The 19003-nt window shown below is 36.8% G+C and overlaps 1 protein-coding gene across 1 annotated transcript in view; it reads right to left on the bottom strand.

Moving 5' to 3' along the window:
• ADAMTS3 (ADAM metallopeptidase with thrombospondin type 1 motif, 3) overlaps window positions 1-19003 on the bottom strand; it is a 222508-nt gene that overhangs the window by 29856 nt on the left and 173649 nt on the right. The window contains exons 6-11 of the mRNA XM_004681225.2: window positions 6796-6879; window positions 4817-4973; window positions 4000-4105; window positions 3477-3620; window positions 2744-2876; window positions 832-945 (exon numbers count right to left, since the gene is read on the bottom strand). Coding sequence (XP_004681282.1) covers window positions 832-945; window positions 2744-2876; window positions 3477-3620; window positions 4000-4105; window positions 4817-4973; window positions 6796-6879 — 738 coding nt within the window. The remainder of the gene's footprint in view (window positions 1-831; window positions 946-2743; window positions 2877-3476; window positions 3621-3999; window positions 4106-4816; window positions 4974-6795; window positions 6880-19003) is intronic.

The following is a 19003-nucleotide window of genomic DNA, read 5'->3' as shown; positions in this document are numbered from 1 at the left end:
TGATCTTTCTCCTATGAGTAGCGTAGCTTGGCACTTGGCCAGCTTCTGAGCATTCAATCCTGACTACGCTACACAACTCAAGATTTAAAACGTCTGGGCATCGTTCCCCAAGGAGCATAGCCAAATCTTCTGTATAAATTCATGTGTCTATTTCTGGATGACTTTCACAAGGGGTGGGATGCCAGCAAGTAAATCAAGTTGCACTAGCAGGAGCTCAGCTATTCTGATGAGCTGCTGCTTCCCATCCATCTGCAGTGAGGCCACGTGGTCCTAAAAATGTCAGGTCCTAAATTCTGGGATGTGTAAATGCTACCTGATTTACAGAAGGTCTTTGCAGATGCAATTAAATGAAGGACTTTGAGATGGGAGGATTATTGTGGATTATACAGGTGAGCCCTAAATGCCCTCACAGGTGCCTGATCAGAGCAGGGCACAGGGAGATTTATACACAAAGAAGAGAAGGGCTAGTGAGGCCACGGAGCAGCACCTGTAGCAGCACAGCCACAAGTCAAGGTGTGTGAGCTGCCTCCTGAAGTTGAAGGAGATAAGGAACCAGAGTCTCTGTTACGGGCTCTGGAGGAGTAAAGTTCTCCCCACAAATCGTTTTTGGACCTCTAGCTATCAAAACTGCAACAGAACAAATTCGCATGATTTTAAGTCACCAAGTTTGTGGTAATTTATTATAGCAGAGATAATGCATGATATATCAAAACCTCATATACTGTGATTTTTATTAAAACAACACAGCTCTAGTGAAAAATTTCCAGACTTTTAAAGATAGTTATTATATAACACAGCTTAAATCTTCATTGTATAAGTGGATATACTCACTTTTCCAGCAGCACATTCAGTTCCATCCAGTGGGGGACCCTTTTTAGTCTTACAAAAGTAGGGATTATCAGGATGACTACACCACAGTTGTTTGCATGGGTCAAAGGTTCGGAACTAGAAGAAAGAGAGTCAAAATCTCAATGAAGTACAGATGACATGACTGCACCAAAAATATCTTGTATCGTTTCCTCATGCCATTTTTACTGAATTTTTAAATGTAAGTTGAAAGATGTGGCATGTCCGCAAAAAAAAACACTTCCTAAGAATCCCAAGTAGAGAATGCTTCCATTCTGTTTCCTTAAAATAACAAAGATAAGCAATGATTTGTCTGAGATTCTTTGGGTGACTTTAATATTTCTGCTGTCATTTCTACTTTATGATTTTCAAGTAAATGATACTGGACTTTTAAAAAGAGTATTGTGAGCATTTGAAATCTGAAAAGTTTTACATGTTGAATTAGTCACATATACAAAATAAAAATGTCCATGATAATGATTAAAAATAGAAAATATTTGCTATATAAATACTGTATGTAAGATAGTGTATTCCAGGTATACCAAAAATATCATAATACTTGCAAATAGGTTGTAAAGTACTTCACATATATCTAATCCTATAACAAGATATCACAGAAATATGGCCAATTCTGAAATATGAGTGCGGAGGTAAGGCTATCGTTATGGTTACAGATAAGGCACTAACAGAATAAGACTGGGGTTTTCATGTCTGATTTTCTTTTTTTACCTTTTTTTTAAGACATCACCTGATAATATCCACAAGCACACACACATGCCTGTTTATATTCTTTACTTGTCTTCTCTCTTTCAAGCTCTAAACATCATAGCACTCTTTAGATAAAATGTTTTTAGTACTGAATACTAGCTCATCTGTATTCTTTAAAAAGTACTCACTTCAGACCTGGAATTTTGCTCTAATTCCTATAACTTCATCAGAAGTACTTTTTCACACTATCATGTCAAAGCCTTAGAATTCTCAGGTCTAAAATATTAATGCAGGTGATAAGAATTCGACAATATGTGGCCAATACACAGGGTAAATGACCATAGATATCTGCTTATGGAAGATTTCAAACAGCAAATCAATTTATCAGTACCATGAAATATTTATTTTCTTTGCTCTAACACTCCAATATATAAAATGTCCTTTCTTATAAACTACTAAAAATTAACATGGAACTCTAATCAAAGATAGCTCTAATCTGGACAGTGACACAGAAGACTGGTTTTAAATGGACTCCATTAACACTTACTATGTACTAAATTTGTATTGTATTGTATTGTACTAAATTTGTTATGTAATCAGTTTTAATTATGAGATAACCATTATCATTATCCACATTTCACACATGCAAACACTAAGCCAGAGATATTAAATAACATGCTCAAAGTCATAAGTCTAGAAGAGTTAGATCCAGACCCCTGATGACCCACCCAGTGCCGGAGGTGGCTCATCTGATTGTCATATTATATTGTGTGATTCTCAAATGAGAATATGCAGCAAAACTCTTCCCTATGTTACAGTCACATAGAGTCCTGCCAACAAGCTAATGAGAAAACCACTGATTGAAGGTTTAAAATTTATCTCTGAAGGTTACAAAAATCAAGAGGTTAATATCCAGTTCCCCTATTAACAGACATGTTGTTTCATCTCTGTAAGTGTTGACTTTTTCATCTATATAATGAAAGTATACTGACTGTCTTCTGGCCTGCCTCAAGAAGTAAACAAGATAGTATATTTAAAGCATTCAAAATAAGTATGTAGTGACTTGAACACCAAATCATTGGTAGATATTCTTAGCCTTGCACCAATGAGTCTGTAAAGCTCACCAAACAGTAGCTATGCTAAAATATTTCAAAATGCAAAAAATCTAAATTGATTGTAAGTAACATACCGCAGTACACATTTTATAACCAACCCCAAAGTCAAAACGACATTGTTCATCCATAGAGTAATTGATTCCAGGAAGTTCTGGGAGTTTGGGCCAATCGTGTTCAAAAGGGTCATCGAGGAGACAGTCATAGGAACTGTAGGAAGGAAAATATTGCATACAGTTAAATGCTCATTTTGTTTCAGCATGTCCTAATGGAAATGTGTTCTTAGGTTACATATTCTGAATACCCACAGCTTATAGAGCAAAGTTACAAGAGCATACCATTTAAGATTGTGGGTTTCAGTTCCATTTAGAAAAAGAACTTTCATAATTATTCATCCCAGGAAAATAAGCCAATTGTGACTGAAAGATGTAGTGAAACTGCACTATTCTTACTGCTGTCCTAGAGGATTCCCCTCGTAGTAAACTACGGCAGGTGCTGACTCAGGCTGTAGAAATGACAGACACGATCAGCCTCTTTTCATTCTCAACTCAAGTCTGACCATTATTCAAAGATTTCAAAAAGAACTTACTGAAAGGAAATCACAGTGAAAAATCCCCTTAAATGATAGCCTGATGGCTTAAAATACTGTGGGTGCATTATGGAATAGTGTCAGATACACGAGAAAATATTTATTGTAAACAACAGTTTTCACTGGGAGTTTTATTATGATCAAAGTTCTCAGGGTCAGTTTTCTGCCTGTATTTTTGTGTTCTAACAGAAAGATGACATGGCATGCAGGAAGGCACATACTGGATGTATCTTTTCAATTCCTGGCCACTGCATCGGGACCAATGGTAACGATGAAACGCTGCTTGCACCAAAGGCGCCATGACACTCCCCATGGCTGTCTCGTCACCACATCTGTTGCCTTGTCCGTCGTGTTCCATTCCCAACCTAGAACAAAGGTGAGAGCTCACTGGGAGGAATCAGGAGGTCACAGCTTCTGCTAGATTTCTGTTTTGAAAATAAGCATAAGGAGTTTGGTATTTTTAAAAGCGACATGGATTTCAAGAAGTCACAGAAACTGTGAGATAAAGAGCAATCTACAGAAACGCCTTTCTTATTCTAGAGCTATGGAAAGCACAGGACTCTTTCTACAAGTCAGTCACTCATTGAGTTTCAGTGCATGACCCCTCACTGTTTTCAGTTCCTCACATTTGGCAAGAATGAGAGTTACAGGCTGGCATGCACTCTGCTCAAAGTGTGAACAATACTGAGAGAAGCAGGGAAGAAAAGACCTTTTCTTGCTTTATAACTGTCAACAGTGACTTACACATGGCCAGTTTCATGGGCTACTACAAAAGCAGATGAAAAACCATCCTCATGATTCAGAGTACAACTTCTCACGGGATGACACATGCCTGTGACTGGAGCATATCCTGTAGAGAATAACAATGACTTTTATTTTCATTTTATGAGAAGACACATTAAAAATTACTACTGAACCTTTGCATAGGAGGAAAGAAGCTTTTCAGGAAACAGAGGCAGTATTATTTTGCTGCTTTCATTGTGCCACATTCTTTTGGGAAAGCCACAGGTAATGGGCTTTTAAAAGATTCATTGGGTCTGTATTTGCTCCTTTCCTAAGGGAGGCAAGCTGCCCGGGGTTACCATTCTGTTCTGCCCACCAACTAAGTCCTTTCCATCTTTTTGCTGTAGTGAATGGTCCTTCATATCAAGGACTGATAGAGAGAGCCAAGAATTCCGTCAATGTTAAAAAGGAAACTGTCCGTCTATTTTTTCCGCACAGTCTACTGACTTTGGAAGAAAGGTCTTTGGCAACAGTCATGGTAGCTCTTTTCTCATTCCAAACAGCTAGTGGGAATCATACTGTACTTTACAGCATCCACTCCATGCCCCCACACAACCATTATGTTAAAGACAGTATAATTTACTATAGCATTTTAGTGACATTTAATTAACATTGTGAATTTCACAGAAGTCACTGGAAGCAGGAGAAACAAAAATATAAGCGTGGCTGATGCATGGTCAAACATGGTAGTGGTGATGTGAACATCTGAACAGACTGATATAGAATTACTTGCAGAAAGTCACACCCTTAGTTTCTCTTCTATAATTAATGGAAATACCTTGCATTCCAGCAGGTCCAAAGTCTTGCCTGGTTAAGAAAATTGCATGATCATGGTGTTCAGAGTGGTTGGGATCAGATTTTTGTTGTTGGCAAGCCCAGCGACACACATTCTCCAAGCTCCTGGAGGGGTTTCCCCTTTCTATGAGGCTGATAGACTATGAAGAACAAGTTGTTAGCATTTTCGCAAAGGCTACCTTTAAAACATTTCTCTGCAGTTAATGTTTGACACTACAGTATTTAAATAATGCATAATAATATCATTGGGGGATTGTTTAGCTATATACTTTCAATTGAGAATTCTAAGTGCCCACGAATATATCTTCACAATGATCATTATTACCATGTAAATAGTAGTGTTGGGAAGCCGTGATGCTGAGATCTGCTGCTGAGGCAGGCAGCAATCATTTGGGGAAGAAGTCTAGTCTGTTTCCTGATTCAGCTTAGATTTTCAGTTTCATAGACGTTATGAAAGAGTTGGGTATGAGATATTTTTCTTCCCAGAGATGTAAAAGTGAAAGATCACTTGTTATCATTTTTGGGAAGTTCAGAATTAATCAATATGGGGAAAATACATTCATCAATGATTTGGAAAAGCTGATCGAATCTTCATTTATAGGAAATAAATGATATAAATCTCATCCTGAAAAGAACTACTCTTTTTAACCACACAGCAAAGAGGAGTGTATTCTCATCTTGCCATTCCTTTAGATGGATGAACATTCTTTACAAAGTTGTTAATATCCCATTATAGTAAGGAGTTAAAAGTTCAGAGGGAAAGGACCCATCTTTCAAGAGCCCAGCATGCTTCCTAGAGAAGTTCTCACAGGATGAGAAACTGAGCTTGGAAGCCATAATTAGTCCCTACTTGGCTGACCAACTCAAGCGTTTCATTACATTTCAGCAAATGTTATTATCATTGTTTACATTCTTAGTAAAATTAGTTTGGTTTGTTATATCTGATCACAAACTTGTCCAAACAAATGATTTAACAACCAAAAGAAGACTGCTAACATCTCCAGCTGGAGCTGACTTATTTCAGTGTTGGTGATACAAAATAGGTCAGTTTATATGATAAACTAAAGATCAATGACACCCTCTCATCAGAAAATATGCGGATTTAAATCATCATGAAATGCAAACCCATGGATTTTTTTCCTGTTTGCAAAGTATGTAATTTGAACAGTATTTCATAACCAGTTTTCACTATGGGAGTGGGGCATATAATTTAAAGATCAAGAAAATTTCCAAATTAGTCCCATCCCCTATATTTTCCTCTTCAGGAAAAAAACACTATTTCATCAGTTTCATTATTTCCACAGACAGAGATAGTTTAGGTCATTTTAAAGCCAGCCAAAATTAGTTACATGAAATGCATATTATATGATTTTAATACAACTTTTTGATTTTGAAAGGATTAAAGATCTCTTAAATGAAAAAATAAATCACTACATAATTCATTTTTAGGTGAAAGAGAGGCATGTAAAATATTGTTTTTAACAAATCAGGAGAGAGCAAGGGTTTTTGATATTTCTTCACTTATATATTGAATAACCTAGAAAGTATCTGATGACACATAGGCACTCAATGATGACACATAGGCACTCAATATAAATGTTATTGAATGAATAAATGCAGCACATATTTAACAATAATGATAGACTAAGGACATTATCTTACATCACAATGATATCCATTTGTTTTCATTCATACTGTCATTACTAAAATTAGGATGACTACCTACAATTCCTTTAAATAGAGGGGAGAAAAGCAAATGGCACTAACACAAAATCATTCATTATCTGCACACACTTAGAGAGCTTCATTCATTGTGGCAGTTTCTCTTCTTTTGTTCAGAGCAACTGCGGTCTACAGAAGACCTATCTACATCACACTTAGCTATCATGCCATCAGTTTAATCCTCTGTTTGCTAACCCAGTCCTTACTGTTCCTAGTTCACATAACTGAAGACGCTTTTACCTTTGCATAACCCAGCATTATCATGCGCACCAGGACCACATTTATATGGACTCCAAGGGACTCATCATGATAAATTTCATTCACCTAGAAACAAAGCAGAAAGCTACTAAAAAGAAAGCTAACACAAAGGACCATCATGAGATGCATAATATTTAAGGGGTCAATCTTGTAATCCTAACTAAGCAAAGAAATCACTGTTTAAGTTTGATTTAAACTGAACTCTAAAATGAGATAATTTACCAACAACTTTGGACTAATTCTTAGATATGTAAGTTACTGATTTTATAAACTCCACAGTACCAGAAGTTTAGTGAATATTCTCAAAAACTATTTTAGTGTTAAAAAAAATTTCTTGTGTGCCATAATTCACACATAACATTCACTAAAGACAACCACACAAGGGTGACTTTAGTGAAGTGTCCACTACCTGAGAGTGGCCTAGTGATGTGAAGAGAATAGACAGCCGGGATTTGCTTCCTAATGCCCATGTCCCTGCTCGTGATGTGACCTCTGACTGGGGAACCATGGGAATGGAGCTGGTGTGCAAGAACTGTGTATATCTGCCAGTCAGTGAATGAACTGCCTTCCCAGCATCCCCACCACTGTCAACAAGGGGGGGGGGCGGGGGCATCTCAGGAAATAGGTATTTAGAAGCCCTGAAGTAGAGGTCCTTTGTCTTTAGATTAATAAGGTGATTATATATTGCATATCATATAAATGTCAAGTCTGGGTATAGCTCTGAAAAGTTGTATCACTGTTTTTTACTTATTTTTAAAGTTCAACATTCATACAAGTGATTTGATTATACCTTAAAATCATAGACATAATGATTTAAACAACCTCTATGATCACAACCCAACATTTATACAGAAGAGGAAGAGGAAGCTGTAGGGATTACCTAACACACAAAAAAAACACTCAGTAAATTACTGACAAACAAGTAACTAAAGCATCATTGTACCTTTTGATTGAACTAATGTAAAATCACTGTGAATAAAGTTTACTTAGTAAGTTGGCAAAAAGCTAGCAGACATGGGGAAGGTGGAGTTATCAGGTTAGATTAGTTGTTCCTGAGGACAGATACTTGATATTCACCACCATAACTAAAAGAGTGACGGGGACCAATTACAATTCACCTTAAGGTCCAGGACACTTGGATGGTAGGCACAGGAAATTTAAAAACTACAGGGGAAGACATTATAAAATCACAGAGAATCTTTGAAAAGATATACAGCTCACAAAAAGTAAAATAATCTAAAAATACAAGAAATTTATGAATTATCACACTGACCAAGAGATCTCAAATAAAACATTTCCAGAATCTGATGAAATTGCACCACACTACTTAAAAATCAAGACCTAAAATACAGACTAAAAGCATACTTACTGAATTTGTAGATGGAACAAAAAAGTGAAGGATGGCTAGTATGGAGGCAAACTACCTCACAGAGTAAGGATGATAAGGTGTAGATTAACAAGACCCAACCTAATAATTGTTCAAGATAAGCTAATGGGGGATCTCCCTGGTGGTGCACCAGGTTAAAGCGCAGTACTATGAAGTTAGGAACAGTCACCCAGCACGAGTTCAATTCCTAGCCAGGGAGGTAACCACATGCGTGGCAGATCTCTCCTGGCCCGCCCACTGCTGTATACTTCATCAGTCAGCCTGTTCTGCTCCTGACTCTGTCTGTGGTGATGCTCTGGCTTGTAGCCCAGTTCTGTATGCATAAATAAATAAATCTTTAAAAGAATAAAATAAAGGAGATACTGACAAACAAATGTATCCAGGGAAGAGCAAAAAGCAAGGAGTGAGGAGCCTTGAAAATGTGTTATATAAAGTTGGATTGGGAGATGTAGGTGAAGAGCTTGACACTGGGAACTGAATCGGCTCAGTGTTCATCTTGGTTCAACTCCTCATTGCTTGGGTGGTCTTCATCTTTCTGACACTTAATCAAATGGACACAATAAAATACTATCTCATAGAGTTGGAAAAGGATTAAAAGACTTAGTACATGCATTTAGATTGTTCGAAAAATTATGAGAGGGAAAAAGGGAATTAAGAACTGAGCGGGATATAGGAAATAGAAAAGAAAACCTATAAAGATGATTTATTAGTCGCTCTTCAGAAAAGAGACTCTATTACTTCTCTACAGCTACAAAAAATAAAACATGAGTTTACACTATCAAAGGGGTAGATTTCAAGTAAATGTAGAGAAAAATCGAATGCTAGGCAGAAAGCTGTGATTTCTTATCACCACTTGGCCATGAGCAGATTCTCTTATCTTATTCCACTCCTCATACTGCCTTATTGCAGACTAATTACCCCATCCTTTCTGTCTTGCCAATCTGGTATGAGCTTCCTAACATAATAGTTCCAACACAAGTGCAAAATTAAAAAAGAATGCCACTAAAAGGTTTATATTCTAAGATATATAGACATAATAAAAGTTGGAGAAATAATAAGTATCACAGTTTGAACTATTCAAAGACTTGGATTCTGATCCCAATTATGCTAGTAGTAAACTGAGTGACCTTAGGTGACCTTAGGTCACTTAACCTGTCTATTTTCTCATTAGTAACTTGTGATCATATTTGTTCTGCCTGCTTCACGAGATAGCCACAAAACCACCCTCAGCCAAATACAAAGCACTTTAGACCCAGGTACCTATCCACGCTAGCGTTTTAGAGGTTTGTGGATGAATCTTGACAACCTACCTGAAAAGAGAACCAAAAACACCTGACCCCATCTTGTTTTCATCGAAAAGGGCTTCAAGACATTTACCCTTGAAATCTGTTTAAACTTAATTAAAATAAAGGTGTTATTTAAATTAGCAAATATGAGAAAAATCAGTTAATATTTTTTCAAAAATATAGTCGAAATAGCGTACAAAAGCTTGTGCCAGCAGGTGGCAGTATGGACATTGCAGACGGTGGTAAAGAGCCGGCTGTGAATACACCTGAATGTCTGCTTTTTATGTATTTACGCAGATCAAATCGCTACCTTAAAATTCAATAAGATTTGTAAAATTTTCTAACTTGAAAACAATCAATAAGTCATTTTTCTTTAAGAAACAAAGACATTAAAGGCAACTTTATTTAGGTTGCTCTGGTGTCATCTTATTAAAACATAGAAAGATATGAACACGCTCATGATCTGGCTTTAAATTAATCACAAATTTAACACTCAATAAATGATAAACATGATAAGAAATACACATATATATTACATGAACCATCTGAATCTGTTAGAATAAATGAAAATAATATTTAAGGAAGCATTTTTACAATTCTTAATGAAAGTAAAAACCGTTTTCCCCAAGTAATAGCAATATCAACAACAAAAAGAAAAGTTAATGTTATATAGCACACTCCAGAGACCAGACGCTCTCCTACATATTTTACCGATATTAACTTAAGGAGTCATTGTAACAACTTCAGAAATATCATGGTCTCTATTGTACAGAAAAAGTAAATGAGACCAAAAAAAGCAAAATACCTTGCTTAAGGTCACACAATACACAGAGAAAAGAATGCACACCTCAGCCTTCTCACGCCACTATTACTTTTGACCATATTCTACCTGGTGAGAGGATTCCCTTCCGCCACTGCACTGGCACCGTGCACAGATCTGTTTTAAAATAATCAATAGTGATTTGCTGCTGCTGAGTTTATCAGAAAATAGTGTGGAAAGTATTCAGAAAGAGAACTTTAAAATTTCATTTCCTTTTCATAATCTTCATTTAAATTTCAAGAAGTGAGGAACTGGACTCCGAAATTACCAAAGATAAGGATTTTGTGATCGTCGATACAAAGATATTCTTTAAAAGTTACCAAGAAAAATAGAGAGAAGCTAGAGCAGGTCATTGCAGAAACTGAAAAAGCAAGATAAGACTACTGCAATTTATAAACAGTGTTTTGAGTTGTAAGGGAAGCGTTAAGCATTAACATCCTAAGAAGTCAGGTAATTGACACCACCTAATGCATATCAAAGTTTGTCTATGCAAAATTGAATAAATTCTCTCTAAGGAGCCAGTCTATTGGAGCATGGGTAGATTTTCTATGAGGTGTTCAGGGTTGAGCCCAGTCTTTATTAAATTAGCTGAAAGAAGGGGTAAACAGAACTCTAATTCAATTTTCAGATGACCTTAAATTGGAAGGGCTTGCCAATGATTTGAGGGGGTTGGGGGGGAAAGGTAAAATCAAATCAAGTATTCCCTTTCCTTGAAAGGAAAATTTCTTCCAGGTTTGTTCCCGGACAGGACAATTTCTCTCAGGACATTTCCCTGGCAGGACAATCTGACCTGCTTTGTCTAACTAGCTGATGAACAGCTTTGTCTGGCTTCAACACAGCAACAATCATTTTTCTTTTAGATGGGTGGATTAGATCTTGAGAGGCAGTGTGGCCGAGTAGTTGAGTCTGGGCTCTGCAGCCAGATTACCTGGGTCTGACCTTAGTTACATGACACTGTTCATGTTACTTAGCTCTCTGCCTCACTTTTCTCATCTGTAAAATGGGATAACTTAGTACTGTCTATATAAGATTGCTGAGAAAGAATATATGAGATTATGTATGTGTACACAAGTTAATATTGTCTGCCCCTTGCAAATATGGGAACAAAAAATTGTTAGCTATCATTAGAATTAGTATTCACCAAAAGAGCGAATAAGTGGTGCAAATGTATATTTTGTTTTTAAAAAAGGACTGCTAGTTTTATTAAGTAATGATAGTGAGATTGGGTAATTTTAGCTGAACCTAAATAATTATGAAGTGGCCTAGGAAGAAATACATTATCCACAACTACTCCACTATCTCTGTAGAGCTAAAAGTTATACACGTTCTGCACTTGATTTTAGCCCCATTGCTATTATATTTCCTTCATTTAGAATAGATGCTATCTCCCAACCTGACAACCTCTTCCCCTACCTCCAATCTCAGACTAATAATAATTATTGATACTTCTTATAAATAGTCTTATCAAATATTTACAGAACAGTTGTTATGTGCCTAATTATTTTAGGAGCAAGGAACGGAATAGTCAATGATTTTGAGTCTCTGTTCTTATCATGAGTATGTTCTAACAAGTAAAATAGACAATAAGCATGAATAAATCAAATACAAAGTGGTAAGCAAACAAGATAATTTCATTAGAATATGAAGAAAAGAAATCTGATGAGATAGAGGAAAGAAGATAGAGGGAGAAGCTATTTGATGTGTGTTCACAGGACACCCAGGGCAGGCAGGCCACAGGTATGGACCTACTTGAGGAAGAAGCACTCTAGGCAAAGGAAAAACAAGTGCAAAAAGTCAACATTATCAGGAGGGCTTAAGTCCCTGTACAGGAGATTTTGTTTTTATTTAAGATTTTAAAAATTTACTTATACATACAGAACTGGGGTACAAGCCAGAGGTGCAGGGGCAGTGAAAGGACTCACCAGAGACAGAGTGGGGAGCAGAACAGGCAGATCGACTAAGTACACTGCTGAGGGGAGCAGCAGGTGAGTCAGGAGAGGTCTGCAACGCCATGTGGGTCACCCCCAGGCCAGTGTTTGAATTCGCATTAAAGTGGCTGCAGCTAGCTTGCTACTTACTAACCTACTGCACCACCAGGGAAGGTTCAGGGGATGTGCTAATCATTTATGTTAAAAAGATACTGAGGTCCAGAGAAGTTGTGTAATTTTTACTCCAGAGGATGAGCACACACAAAATTAAATTCTGTCGTCTATGTGACAACAAAGCTTATGCTCTCTTCATAGCTACCTTGTCTCTTTATTTCTGTGACAGGTGAAGTCTGAACTCATCTAAGGCTCTTTCCCACTTCCTAAAAATCAACTCACTTCTCTCTATAATTTTTTTGGGTTCCTCTTTTTTACTAGTTATCTCAAATTTCTTTCATCATGACAAATTAACACACCTACAGAATGCTGCACAACTTTCTCCAGTAAAATTATTTCCCTGTTCTTCATTTGGGCCACATATCAGTACATCTCAAACTTTTGGTTTCAATTCTCACCTCACATATTTTTCTGCAATATTTCATATACTGCAATTTCTTCAACCAATATCTATATGCTGATGAATTCCAAATGTTTTTATCTATAACATGGATTTGCTTTTTTGATGCTCCAGAGCCATCTGTTCAACTGTAGCAAACAGTTCCTGTAGCTATTTGGAAATATACCTATATCTCAAAGTACCTTTTGCCTTCTTAAAAAGCTGCTACTTTCTGAATGTCACACTTAAAGACTAAACCATAAGTAGTAAAGAAACAAAACAAATGAATGAGTCAAACAAAACAAAACAGAAAACTTTCGACTATGACAATATTGGTGGCCAGAAGGAAAGGGAGCAGGGCCAGAGGGTCATTTAGAAAACAGGGTCAACTGGAGGATGATGGGTGGAAACTAGACTTTGGTGATGAACGGAACTCAGTACAAATGCTGATTGATAAGGCTGTATATCTGAAACCTGACAATGTTATGGTACTACCTTAATAAAAATTATTAAATAAAAGTAAAAGAATAATGAAAAGAAGACAAAATCTGCCTCAATTTATCTTCTTCTCCAAGTACCACCATTACCAAGTCTTGCAGACATCTCTCAGACTTACCCCTTACTGTCCAACTCCACACTCAGCAGCTTAAAATATATTCTTTTCAGGTGGATGCTATCATAACTGCTTAAAACTTTCACATGTTTTTACTCAGGGAATTAGAGCCCAATTGCTAGTTCTCCAGTAGGGCAGGTTATCAGGAAAAAAGTGTTTATTTTTAACAATTATGAGACTGTCGTTTTTATTAATTATGTGTTACCTTTTTTTTTAAGATTTATTTATTTATGGTTACAGAACTGGGGTACAGGCCAGAGGTGTGGTGGGTGTGAGAATTCACCAGATACAGGCAGATTGACAAAGTACAATGCAGAGGGGAGCAGCGGGTGTGTCAGGAAAGATCTGCTGTACCATGTGGGGTGGAACTCGTGCTGCAATGTCTTCGTAGAACTTCATAATGTGGTGCTTTAACCTGGTGCACCACCAGGGAGAACCCTTTTAAGCTTCAAAGGAGCTTTGGGTGGATCAAGAATTGCCAATTCAGCATAAGGTCATACCCTTCCTGGCCTTTGGACAGTGGAAACATACCAAAAGTTCAAGTAGAATTGATTTCCTTTCTCCAACAGTGAGAGAGGATTCCCTCACCAAATTGAAAAACTTTTCTTTGTTTGAGGACTCTGGAGAAAATAAAGATCGAAATAAAACTGAGAAAAAGTATACTTTTTAAAAAATTTATTTATTCATAAAAAACTGGGGTACAGGCTAGAGGCCCAGGGTCAGTATGAGGATTCACCAGAGACAGAGTGGGGAGCAGAACAGGCGGATCGACGAAGTACACTGCTGAGGGGAGCAGAGGATCAGACAGGAGTGGTCTGCCACGTCATGTGGGTCACCTCCAGGGCCTCCCGGGCCTGGATCAAACTCGCACTGAAGTGGCCGCGATCAGCTTGCAGTGCTGCATCCTAACTCGTTGCGCCACCAGGGAGGGCCCAAGAAAACATATTTTTACTGAGTTTCCAGTAAAAATCAAAGGAAACTTTAGGGCAGTACACTATGAATAGCTATTTCATCTGTGATGTGAGAACTGTCTTCAAGAACGATGGGTCCAGGACATTCTAGGAGAGGAGTACATGTTCATAGAAGATGCACATGTAGCAGAATTTATGCTGTGGCAGGGAGGCAGAGTGTAAACGCCCGGAATTTGGAACCAGATAAACTGACCCTTAGATACTATGTGTTCATGTTTGTGCCACACCACCTAGCAGAATCTCTTCCTTCAAGCCATTCTAACATGTTCAGAATTCTCCTGTACATGCAGACCGACCATGAGCCTATTCTTTAAAACATTATGACTCTTCATCAGTAAACTCTTTGGTGGCAAATATTTCTAAAACTTGTTACAACTTCACTCTCCAGCTTCACTTTCTGCCATCTCCCGGAAATACTCTAGTGTTACCTACATCAAGTGACTTGGAAGACACAATAACCTACCACTTCAGTATCCTTCCCCAACCTGTCCTCACCTTTCCAAGAACCATCTTCTCTTTTTCGAGGAGGGAAATGCCAACTGATTTTCTAAATACCAACTCGAATGACACATCCTCTAAGAAAACTTCATCTGCCATAGTATTATTTGCCAAACCACACCCCTCTTTTTCAATCATGTTTACATAGTTCTTGGTGGCTGAATCTTTTGAAACAATATATTTTATTATTTTTACTTCATTTGTTTATTTCATGGGCTAGAATTAGCTTCTTGTGAAAGGAGTTACATTTTATGAACTGCTTCCTCCCTACAATCTAGTAGAATCTGAACTGAGAGGAAATGCACTCTCGGTTAATAAATGCCTAGAGAATTAGTAAATAATTTTTATTGACATTTCATTGGTTTACATCATTGTTAGTATTTAGAAGTATATCATCTTCCTCCCCCAACCTACCACTAAAACACCCATTGTCCCCCATAATCCATTGTGCTCTTTCCACCCTGTCTGTCTATGAAACTGATGTGAATTCAAATAGAAGAAATTAATCAAAACTCAAAACAGAAAACTGCTAACTTATTTGCTGAGGCTGCCTGAACGCGTTTATTCTCCAGATAAATCTGCCTTGCACTTATACATTCAATCTGTTCAGAAACATTAGTTAAGAAATCAAAAAAACAGTATGGAAATGTAATCACCACTAAGTAACCAGTAACCACACATATTTACTAACTCTTGAATAAATACATTAGTGCTTTGTAGAACCAGATTTCTTCTGTGGAATATGTATTTTTGCTTAGAAATATTAGGTAGGGAAGCTTACCATGTCCATATAAAACATTTATGCAATCAGTTCATTGTCTATTGAGTAGCTAATTTGAATTTTAAAAGTTAAATCAAAACAAACCAAAATAGTGAGTTTATCATAAAAATAATCAATGAAATCTTTCCTCATTATTAATGATCACATGGAAGTACAATACTGGTTTTCACACTAGCAGTATACTTTCAGATGTTTTCATTTGGTAAATTCTGAGTTAAGTCATTTATCTCAAGAGATGCAATTCTCTACAAGGCACTGAAAATCTTACAACACAGGTAGACTCAGATTACTTCACAGATCTTAGCAAATGACAAGGACCTGCCACACGTAGCAGTGTTGGTGTCAAGAAACACCTTGTCCACTGAGAGAAAACAACCCGCCTTTTAACCACAAAGTCTGCTTGAGAGAATCTTAAACCAAATTGCTAGCTGACCTAATACACAGAGTACATGAATTCTCTTCTCAAAGGCATGATAGTATTCTAACAAGACACGGAACACGTACAGGAAAGACGTCAGAGTTTTATGTGGTGAGGGATATACAAAATACCTTAACTTTATAACAGAAGTCAGTAAAGCTTAGAAAGTTCTGGGCTCTGAAGGCAGAAAGATCTATCTAGACTTATGTCTTGGCTGTGCCACTTATTAGCAATCTGACTCCAGAAAACTCACCTAATTTCTCAAAATCTCAATCTACTCATTTATAAACTGGGACTGAAAATGAATAATCTCAAGGCTGAGGGGTGTTATATAACTCATGTAAAATACTTAGCACAAGACAAGACACAGAACAGACTAAATGTAGGTTGGTAGTAGTAAAAGCGCCTTTATACTTAACAACATTAAATCATTCTTTGGAACCTGATCTGAAACTAGATGATATCAAAAACTTTCAGAGATGTCATCAGTAACCTTGACTCTCCACGATCAATTTTTTTTTCTTACACTAACCCATCTATGTACAATGGCACAGTTATTCATCAGAGTTCAAACTGAGCTGAAGAGTTAACAACTTAAATAGGAAAGTACAATTATAATTAAATTGTTTCCTTTACCTCAGTTCCCTATTTTGATCCATGAGGCAAGTGTACTGATGCTATCACAAATATATATGCTCATATTATTGCATTGTTCTATAAGCTATCATCTCTTGCACAGATACTGACATGATTTGTAATTGGTTTGTCTCCATTATCCATAAGCCTGTCCAACTTATTCATTATAAAACAGAAAGATATATTCAATGCTTTCCGATGATTCATTTAAAATCGAATTCAAGTTTCTCTCATGACTGGAAAGGTGCTTCTTTTACCCAATTTCTGCCAGGCTCCTCGCATGGTGAGTTTTTTTTTAATAGTAAGGAAGACACTCATCTTTCAATGATGGCTTTTTCTTTTACTCATCACTTCTTGAGAGAAGACTTTCTTGACCATCATAGCTATGCATAATCCCTACCAGCTATTTACCCTTTTTTCCTCTTTATAAGCAAACTGTTCTCTGCATAGTTCTGATATTAATGTCTGACAGTTTTATTTGATTTCCTCACAAGTCTGTAGCCTTGGTATGGACAGGAAATGAGTATTTTGTGTTCACCATTGCATATCTGGTGTTTAGCATTAAGATACATATAAAAGATGGAATCAATTACAATTTATTGAATGTGTCCTAAGTGGCAAATGCTGCCAGTAGGAAACGTAACAATGAACAGCAACTACACTCCCACAGACACCTGCTGGAGAAGTGCTGCCAAGCAAGTCACACATTTTATAGTGAGGGAGTAATCTGTGGAAGGTTCAGAGTAGTTTATAGTTGCTCCTGATCTTGATTAGCAAAATATCGCCAGAAAAGATAGAAGTGGGGCAACAGAAGCAGGACGGTACAGAACAGTAGGATGGAAGTTATTTTGGAGAAACCGAAAAAACAAAAACAAAGATGTAAGAGTGAATTCAATTATCAAGATATTCACTGTCATTGTTTGGATTCTGGACACTACAGAGATTGAAAAAAGGTGTTTGTGAAGCTTATTCTTATTTCTTAGCTCATTTCTCTTGGTCAACAGCAGTTACTCTAACCAAAATAGTGCAGAATATGTGTGCTGCTATTGTCTCATGTGTAAAGTAAAGGGTTATAGGAATATGTTTTTTATGGCCTTTGAAAATAAAAATACCAGAATTTCTGGTTTTTCTTTAATATTACAAGTATTTTGGGGGTAGAGGTCACTGTACTGATGATGCCATAAATGTTTAATGAATTAATTCAGTTTCACACAAATAATGTTCATTTGGTATTTTAGCTAGTAGTTTCAACACTCATGGATTTTATATTCTGATGACAACTTATAGTGATTGTGAAAAATACACAAGGTCTAGTTTAAGGATTGTCTGATTAGGAAGCAACTAGGTGGGTTTATTTTAGTCAATTTTGGAAATTAAGAAAAATTTTCTCTAATCTTTCCTTCATATAGTCAAAGTGGATATATTATATAGGAAAGCATAGGTAAAAACAACAAAGAAAGGATACCAATAAGATAGTGAAGCTTTCAAACAGCACCACCAAGATATGTAACACTGAATATGTGACTGTGCAAAGAATGTATGTCAGTGATTTGTAGAGTTAGGTAAATACTAGTTAAATATTGTATTAGCTGAAAGAAATTCAGGCTACAAAAGGATTAGAATTCATGGAACATAGACGTTGAATGTCTTTTTAACTGACTTTCACCTAATAACTTGGTAAGAACTTACTAGCGCTAATAAAAAACAAGTCATGACTTTATAGCACCAACTAGTACTTCATTCAGATCAAACAGTCAGAAGTCATTTCTATTTCCTAGGCTCTACCAAACCCTGTGCTTCCTGGTCTTAACCTGTCAAGAACTTCTTTATATCATCACAATGATTTAAACAGAGTAAAAATGTATCTATTGTTGTCTTAAGGACTGTTTTCTTAAACAGACCTGAACAAATAAGAGAACCCCTCCTTGGGGAGTTGGATAATTGCTATCCATTTTCATATTTCTTACTTTCTGGATGTGTTCATCAACCAGGAGCTCCACTGTCTTCTCCGAGTGATTATAATCACCACATTATTTTTTATTTAAGACTATTTCACAAACTATAAATAATTTTGATAAATCTAACTCATTTTTATTAACATTTTATTATTTTTTAAAGGTTTATTTTATTAACGCATACAGAACTGAGGTAAAGGCAGAGGTGCAGGGTCAGTTAGAAGATTCACCAGAGACAGAATGGGGAGCAAAACAGGGCAACTGATGAGGTACACAGCTGAGGGGAGCAGAGTGTGGGTCAGGAGAGGTCTGCCACGCCATGTGGGTCACCTCCGGGACAGGGA

This window comes from Condylura cristata, unplaced genomic scaffold (genome assembly GCF_000260355.1).
Source record: "Condylura cristata isolate star-nosed mole 26May11 unplaced genomic scaffold, ConCri1.0 scaffold00012, whole genome shotgun sequence".
In the NCBI taxonomy this organism is placed as follows: domain Eukaryota; kingdom Metazoa; phylum Chordata; class Mammalia; order Eulipotyphla; family Talpidae; genus Condylura; species Condylura cristata.
The sequence above is the reverse complement of the archived record's forward strand: the minus strand, read 5'-3'. Positions and strand labels throughout refer to the sequence as shown.